Source organism: Ruditapes philippinarum, unplaced genomic scaffold (genome assembly GCF_026571515.1).
Source record: "Ruditapes philippinarum isolate M1 unplaced genomic scaffold, ASM2657151v2 ctg772_1_1_1_1, whole genome shotgun sequence".
Classification (NCBI taxonomy): Eukaryota; Metazoa; Mollusca; class Bivalvia; order Venerida; family Veneridae; genus Ruditapes; species Ruditapes philippinarum.
In genome coordinates, this window is record NW_026855572.1 from 252,756 (window position 1) to 262,084 (window position 9,329).

A 9,329-nucleotide genomic window follows, 5' to 3' on the forward strand; every position below is an offset into this window, starting at 1 on the left:
GTACTTTTAGTTCAGTAAAGTGGGGTAATTGTTCTCATTATCTGCTGTGTGACATGCGGTGAACGTGACACTAAACGCTCTAAAATCGTCACGACTTTTACATTTCTGATGATTAAATGTTTTGTTTTGCAAGTGTTTTTAATATATTTTGTTGCGTTTGAAAATTTTCAAATGTCGTCTGCTTTTAGATTATTGTAGTTAAACTTAATTGTACCATGTAGAAGTACTTGTAACTTAAAGTGCTAACTTTACTTTTGGCGGCATTTTTCACGCTGCCAACGATTTTTTGGCGGACATGTTCATCATACAGAAACAGAAAATAGCGGAAATACAGTGACCAATTTCTTTTAAAGTCTTCATTTAAAGCTAAAAAAGTTTATGAATAAATAATTTGGTCTAAAATACAATACGAAACATCCTGTCACAAAAATTTACATTTGTTATTGTATATCATTGCATATATACTTTTGTGATTGTGTCATTTGCATAACTCATGTATTTTAAACAATATCTTTATCAAAATAAATTAATTTCAGCAAAATCTACACACATCATATCAACGTAGACCGTAAGTGGTATATATTAGCAATATTTTCGGAGAACTGAGAAAAGAAATTAAATTAAACAAGCACCAGCAAACAGTGAAAGCGCTGTGATCAAGTAAAACCTTTTTTGTTATAGGAAATAACATTGTAAAACTGCCAAATAAATATCAATTAAAAGAGAAAATAAAACAAAATGATTTAAATTAGACGCACTTATGAAGAGTACAAAATAAAGTATTCTGTGCACTCGATGTTCACATGAAACGCTCAGTTGTCCTCGGCTACTAAAGATGTGCACGTGAAATTCTCATACTTTGGCAAAATATTTTCGTCAAGGTTAAATAATAAAAACCATTATTTATTTAAACCCCTTGCTGTAATAAAGTCGCATTCATAGATATCTTTATCCGGACAAAATACGCTCTTGTTCCAAATTATGACAGACCTGTGACCGTATTTTCAAAGTGGGTTACATATTTAACGTTTGAGATACGAAATGTATAACTTTAATCGCACAAAAGGCCTACTATCATTGCGCCAAATCTGGAACAGGTATCATATTTCATTGTGCAATCGTGACTTTGTCATTTTCTTAATGACATGTTACGTGAACATACTTGAAACTGTTATGTTTGATGTACTTACTACCTTGACATACAACTTTGTGAAAATTCCTGTGAAATAATCCATGGCGGTTATTAACACTGTCTGAAATATTGAAATAAAACGCAAGTTATGTAAGTATGCCGACAAAAAAGAACCCCAATTATGTCGCTTCGCCCATTTCCGTCAAACTTCGGGTTGGTTTAAACATATCTATTTTAGCCCGATGTCGAAACAGGTTCTTGCAACTTATATAAATTACTTTCGAGTCCGCTTCACGGAACTAACCAGTACTGGTGCCATGTATCAGGAAACATGACCCTGACCCAAGTAGGGCTCGAACCCATGATCCCTGAGTTGAGACACCTTAACCACCTTTTTAAAAGAGATGGAAAAAACATGCCTTAAGTATTGATTAATGGTTATTGATAATCGGCGAGAGTTCCAAATGGTTTAGAGTATCCTTTCCCTGTTAGTTACTTAATGCTTTAATACTTTGACTACGTAATATAACTTCTTGTTAAAAATGCTGCAACTCATTTTTTATGATTTTATATCATAAATCTGATGCTCAAATGAAGATTTATCAATATTGTAAGTTAAAAAAAAGCATAATTTGTTAAGATATTACCGAATTTCCATTTCATGTTAATAAACAGAGGTAATTAGAAATTTATTTTCGATAAAGTCTAGTCAAATTTTCAAAAAGAAATAAATGCATATATTTTAAAGATTACTTACAATGCGTATAAACATTTGCAGTAATATTTAAACATACCCTTGGATGTTTTGAAATTGTTTTGGAAGAATAATTATATATGCATATATAAAATTTCACTTAAGTTTCCCCACATGGTCTATTTCCGGTGGTGAGGGTAAACAAATCCAAATACACACAAATTGTTACATCCTTAATTACAAAATACACTTATCTTTAAAAGATAAAGGGGAAAAATTCCTTATCATTTTTTGGTTTATTCTGAAGTAAAATCTTGAAAAAAATGTAATAAAACTAGTTTTTATAAAATCTTATATTATACAGCATTAAATACTAAGATTCACCCATGAGGGTGTTAGTTTTACATGCAGAAAAGAAGCTTTCTGAGTTTCCTCAGAAGACACGGTGACGATTTGTTTTAATAATAATAGTGTGTCAACAGGCTACCGAATGAGACTGTAGGCTCACAACCTACCACACACCGTACAATCAAATGGGCAGACAGCTGTTCCAGCGTCCACAGCTGTACCAGTATATACATGTCGGCGCGGGGAATACAATTGACGTACGGTAAGTATTCATCTATTTTTAACATATCCCAACTGTATTCGAGTAAATCAATGTTATGGATTCATGGTCAACATCCAAAGGAGCATGCTAACAAATTTCTGGCCCTGTGCAAGCTTTACTTCACATGAATTCTGACCGAAAATAATCACACTATCCTATGAGATGCGGTATTTTTTAGTTTGAAGTCACAAAAACTTATATTTTCTCATGATAATTAATTCTTTTTTCATACGATTCGTAAACGTCAACATTTCGTCATTAAACATTCCAAACCATTCCTTCAAAAAAGCTTTTCTGTTAAAGTTATAAGGTATTTAAGTTTGTGTGTCATCAAAATTTTAGTAACGTCATCAGCTGTTCGCCTCTTTTTAATGATAACATCGAAAGCAATTCATCGGCAAGAACGAATAACGCTGAAAGCTGTTCAAAGAAACAATTACATATATTAACAACAGCGCTTTTGTCCTACAGTAACTAGGAAAGAGTAAAACTTTTTTGTTAATTTAGAATATAACTTTATTCATGATACTTTCTAATTATATTATTTTTATAATTACTTTCTATTTTTTGTTATATCTTAGGTTAGAGACCTTGATCTCTATTTACCGCACTGTATTTCAATATAAAAAGGTAGCAAAACCTATTAAAGGGACTCCAAGGTTTTTTGACATGACGGGACTGGAAATAATTTTTTGAGATTATTTCTCCATTTGATGTAGATCTATACTAATAACTTATATGCAAAATTTCCGATCATTAGCTTTTTCCGTTTTTCCAGAATATTATAATAGTGAAAAAATGACCCAAAATTGAAAAGAGTTTAAACGCTTTTCACTCAAATCGGACTGAGAATAGCACAAAACATATGATTTTCAATGTATTTCTCCTATATTTCTTGGTTATATTTTATTAATATTTATGTTTTAGTGCTCATGTTTTTTTTATGTGAAAAAATAAAATTTCATGTTTTTAGGCTTATAAACCTCAGTGGAGTTCCTGTAATAGGTTTATGAAATGTTTAAGTCAAAAGGCAAAGGCAAATTTAACGCTTAATATGAATATTCAGTCTTGTAAATGAAGGCAACCATCAAGTGTTATTATAAATAAAGGCATATAATGGACAAGTCCTATGCAGTGAATGGCTGTGTAACCCGAGATATGAAAGTGCATGGAAAAACATGTTGTTATTTATCCTAGAAATCTGCTTTAATGTATAGTGCAATAGAAATAATAACCATTCTTAAAATTTATTTAAATTTTCATTTTTTAAATAAATCATTTTATATGGCAGACATCTCGGGTTACACATCCATTTACTGCATAGGACATGTCTACTATATGCCATTATTTATGATAACACTTGATTGATTTAGTTATAATACAGAGTATTCGTATTAAGCGTTAAATTTGCCTTTACATTCTTTGAATTTAACATTTCAGAAACATATTAATAGATCTTGCTACCTTTTTATATAATAATAATAATAATAATAAATAATAATATCTTTATTTAAAGAAGGTTATACATTAATAACATACAATAACAATCATCTATATCTTATTTCCAATGTGGCCTTCTGAGATAGAAAACAACAACAACAACAACAACAGGACATGCACAGGAAGAAAAATGAATGTATAATATGTAATTTTTAGAATATTACAACTCATATACTTTCTACCGACAATTTGTTTTAACAAATATGTATATTGCATCATTCGTTCGTTCGTTCGTTCATTAATTAATTAATTCATTCATTCATTCATTCATTCATTCATTCATTCATTCATTCATTCATTCACTCACTCACTCATTCATTCATATGAACAATATTAATATTGAAATACAGTGCGGTAAATGGAGATATAGGCCTCTCAGCTAAGATGCAACAAATGATAGAAAGTAATAATAAAAATAATATAATTAGAAAGTATCATGAATAGAGTAATATTTTAAATGAACAAAAAAGTTTTACTTTTTCCTAGTTACTGTAGCACAAAAGCGCTGAAAATTGTTTCTTTGAACAGCGTTCAGCGTTATTCATCCTTGCCGATGAATTGCTGTCGATGTTATCATTAAAAAGAGGCGAACAGCTGATGACGTTACTAAAATTTTGATGACACACAAACTTTAATACCTTATAACTTTAACAGAAAAGCTTTTTTGAAGGTATGGTTTGGAATATTTAATGACAAAATGTTGACGTTTACGAATCGTATGAAAAAAAGGATTAATTATCTATGAAAATATATGTTTTTGTGATTTCAAACGAAAAATACCGCATCTCATCGGATAGTGTGATTATTTTCAGTCAAAATTCATGTGAAGTAAAGCCTGCACAAAGCCAGAAATTTGTTAGGATGCTTCTTTGGATGTGGACTATGAATCTATAACACTGATTTACTCGAACACAGTTTGGATATGTTAAAATAGATGAATACTTATCGTACGTCAATTGTATTCCCCGCGCTGACATGTATATACTGGTACAGCTGTGGACGCTGGAACAGCTGTCTGCCCATTTGATTGTACGGTGTGTACCAGGACCGTTGTGCTTTATGGGGTTGTGAGGGAATACATTAGCAGAGAGCATCTGATATGGGGAGGCGGGGGGTCCTAAAGCCGTTAAAAAAATTGAATCTCTGTCAGGATATATAAGTTAATGATACCTTACAGTGCATGAACAGGCAAGTTACCAAAATAAAAGAATAAGTTAATGATTTAATCATGATTTGTTTGGTATGCGTTCCCGCGTGTATCAAGTGCCTTATACGTTTTGACGGCTCGCGCAGCTGGAAATGCAGAACGTTTAACGTGCTGCAACAGATGTAGGTCATTTGCGTGCTTTATTTGTTTGTGGCAGGTTAATTGTCGTCTGCTTACAATATATAAACTTGTCTAATGACTATCATACGTTAAACATAAACATTTCTAACGCAATTAACCAACTTTTGAACAACGTTTAGCAAAGATTGAAGACATTTCGACTATGAAGTACGCGACTGATGTATGATGCAGAAGTCATGTTTACGTCAACCAAAATTATGTTCGGGGGCTTCCTGCACAGAATGATGGTTCTTGATGTTTGTATTTTACCCCCAATTACTTGCTCTGCAAGAAATTGAACACTACTACCAAACGTATAAATTAAACATTTTTATTAAAATGTACGTTGCTAGCATTCAATGCCGTAAAAAGAATTCTTTCTTCATAGAAACGATTTGATCAGATTTGACTGTGTGAATATTATTTATAATGGGTATTTTTTTATTATAATTTTTTAATTACGGAAAATAACGTAACAAACCAGAAACTTACGAAATCACGATAAGTTTATTGCCTTAATTGGCTGATTTACTGGGTTAAAGAACTTATTAATATACTCTATATATATATATGTGCTGCATTGACATCTCGATGTGTCATCGTCTTTCTTATAAATTATTCCTAGATTTGCATTTATTTTTTCTCAAATAGATTTCATGACAAATGCGACGGTTTTAATCTATTGTTCCTTCAGTAACTGTATATTGTATCTTACAATGATAGCCGTTTAAAATGGGTGACAGCCAGCCAAAAGATATCGTATATCGCTGCGATAACATCGGGTTATCTGAAGCATTCAAGCACAAAGTTTATTCACATTTGACTTAATGACAGCGTAATTTATTTTGCACGAAATTCAATACTGATCTACTTTTTTTGTAAACCGACGTAACTCGATAAATTTAAAGATCGCAGAAATGAAGAACAAGGCATTTTAAATCATGTAAAAATAAGTCAACAATGATTTTAAACGTTAAATCAATTTATTTAACGTAAATGTTTTTCAACCCATATAAATAAAATATTAATTGTTAGTAATTTAAATATACCATTCATTACATAACAAACATGAGAACTATTAAATACGTGCAGTTTATCATTACAAATATCTTTTTTACGTCGTGTGAAAATATGAAGTAATCATGCCTCCTATGATAAATTTTTACCCATTACATACTTGCCATCTGATCATGGTCTGCACTGTTCGCTATTTTATTAGTACATATTTTGAAAAAAATCCCGAAGACAATGGTTTTGTTCACATTGAAAGATGGCGAAGTCTATTTAAGATATTAAGCGTGGTTAAGTTTCAACCACGAGATATGTATGTTGATTGTAATAATGTATTAAAATATAATGTAATTTACAGTTGTGCTTCATATTTTCACGAGAATGAAAATGATGCAACAGATGAAATGAATTAATGAAATAAAATAAACGTCAGCCAATTCATCTTTTTTACCAGTACATGCATGTGCATGTGAACTTTTTTGTAGGATAATAAAATAAAAAGTAAAAAAACCGTATGCGTTAATAACGATAATGTAAACTGAACAAAAGAAAAAAAAATTGGTGTAAAAAAAAAAAAAAAAAAAAAAAAAAAAAAAAAAACAAAAAAAAAAAAACAGATAAAATAAATAGTCTTTAACTACTTTAACAAAACAGTAAAATGTGAAAAATGTGAAATTAAATGACAAAATGTTATTAATTATGAAATGGATTTCTGTTATACATGTGTATATAAAGCCGAAACTCGGCTCACCTCTCAAGTTACAAAATAGGTTAACCTTGAGGGAAACATCAATCATTCAAATAAGATTGTCACAGCAAAATAAAAATATAACAAACGATTATCGTAAATGTTTTTCTATTATGGTACTTTAAAAAGCCTCGTTTACACCGTAAAATCACTAAAGTTATGCTTTTTCCATCTCTTTTAAAAGATAATTAAAACTGACGCAGTCATAAATGACTGGCGATAAAATAAGATTGGTATTATAACTGAAAAAATGAGTAAAAAGAAAATATAATGTATATTATTTGGGACACATTTACGACTACGATAACCGGGTTTGTGGAATAAGTTTTTAATTTAGAGAGTTAACGTTTAAGCAATCTGATTAAAAATGGCAGTGGCTTGTAAACCGTGCTGAGCTGACCTTGCGCAACCGGAAGTTGTCCGTCTATTTCTGGTAGTAGCTTAAATCTACGCACAATTGAAGAAACTACCAAGAAGAGTTGCATTCTAGCTAAAGACTCACCAAGGCATGATCTTGGGCCTACAGAAAACGGAACAAATCCATCAACGTCGATAACCGTACTCCCGTCCTTGCTAAGAAATCGCTCTGGTTTAAAAATGTTTGGATCTTTGAAAAACTCAGGGTCTTTCAGAACAGATGCCAAATTTACAAGCACTGTACAATCCTTTGGAAAAAAATACTTTTTGAAATATAGATTTTCCGACACTGAATGTGGAAGTGCCAGTGGGGTAGAATTAGATATTCTAAGTCCCTCTAGAATCACAGCTTGCGCATACGGTAGACTTTTTCTGTCAGAAAGCATAGGTTCCGTCTTTTCTCCAAGTTGTTGCGTCATTTCCTGGAACATTTTTTCCTGCACTTCTGGTTCCCTTACCAAGTGTAGCAAAATCCAAACAATAGCGTTTGCCGTTGTATCACTGCCTGCTCCTATAAGATCAGAACAGCTATGTATCATTCGCCGTTCCGAGAACGAGTCACCAGTATCTTTATCTCCACTCTTACACCTCTCCAGTTCTTCATTATACATTTCTACAAAAGATTTGTTGCACGATTCGTTATTGTTTAAAGAATTCTGGATAAATTGTTTAGTGACTGATTCCAGTTTTTGCCGTTTCAACTCGAATTTCTTTAGACCTAAAATATCACCGGGTAAACTGTGCAGGAATGGGAAACAATTTACCATTACTTGCATTGTTGCCACTTCCATCCCTATGTTGTGATACGCATCTATGAGATACGAAGCGTTTTCATTTTCACCTTTGAACCCGTCTCCATAGACTATCCTGATAATAACGTTCAGAGAGTAAGTTTGGACCAGGCGCTGAATTTCTGATGGATCTGTTCCAAATTCGTCCATTTTTTGTAAAACTTTTTCAACTTCTTCACGAAGCACTGTTTCAATATTTTTACTCCCGTCCTCAAAACAAATTTCTTTTACTGTTTTCTGAGCAAATGTTCTCTGTTCTTTCCATGTCTTTCCGTTACTAAACAAAATTCCTGTAAAGGGCATAACAACCTTTTGGAACGCTGATTCAGGTCGGTGAGAAAATATTCGACCTCTCTTCACTAAAGCGTCATGGATAGTCTCGTATCCGTTCAAAATAATCACAAGTTCTTTGCCTATATACAAACTAAAGACGTCCCCATACTTCACTCGTAAAGTGTTCAAAGTTCCTTGTAAATCTTTAGCTGAAAATGTCAGAATGTTTCCGATAACCGGAAGTAAAGGTGGACCCGGCGGGACCCCAGGCTGTCTCCGACAATTAATCACTATTAACAAAACTAAGCACAAACAAACCAAGAGAGGCGTAAAAGAAAATCCAGATGCAATGTTTAAAACTTCGTATAGTAAATACTGAAACATTTTCTTTTTATTTCAATTATTGAGTAACTGCATAATAAAGCGCGTCAAAAGTTACCAAACACTATTTAATAAATCACTACACGTTAAATATATATAGAGAGTCACATACATTACTCACGCTCCAATGACATTGTAAGGTTGCCCAAACGGTATTATGAAGTGTTCATTACCAAAAATGCTAATTTTATTTTCGCGTAAGTATTGAATGTAAACATACGTAAAATGCCGACACAGGCCGAAGTCAAATCTTTTTACAATATATATCATGTGACATTGTCAGCTCCGACGTTTGACAGATACTGATATTTGTTGGTCTGTTTCTTTTTATTAACCTTGATATAACAAACAAACCAAAATACAAAACTATTAATTATTGAAGTTCAAATAATTATGCTAACATGTAGGTCAAATATGTTAATTTGTAGGTCAAATATGTTGATTT

At 32.0% G+C, this 9,329-nt stretch overlaps 1 protein-coding gene across 1 annotated transcript; it reads right to left on the minus strand.

Annotated features, from left to right (window-relative positions):
* Positions 1-6,845: 6,845 nt before the first annotated feature.
* Positions 6,846-9,023, minus strand: LOC132743744 (cytochrome P450 2C3-like). Its single transcript, XM_060732307.1, has one exon. It carries the CDS (start codon positions 8,885-8,887, stop codon positions 7,364-7,366), a length of 1,524 nt encoding a protein of 507 aa, XP_060588290.1. The 5' UTR covers positions 8,888-9,023; the 3' UTR covers positions 6,846-7,363.
* Between the last annotated feature and the right edge of the window lie 306 nt (positions 9,024-9,329).

Coding starts and splice junctions, on each gene's coding strand:
- LOC132743744 (XM_060732307.1), bottom strand. CDS start 8,887: ATGTTTCAGTATTTACTATACGAAGTTTTAAACATTGCATCTGGATTT.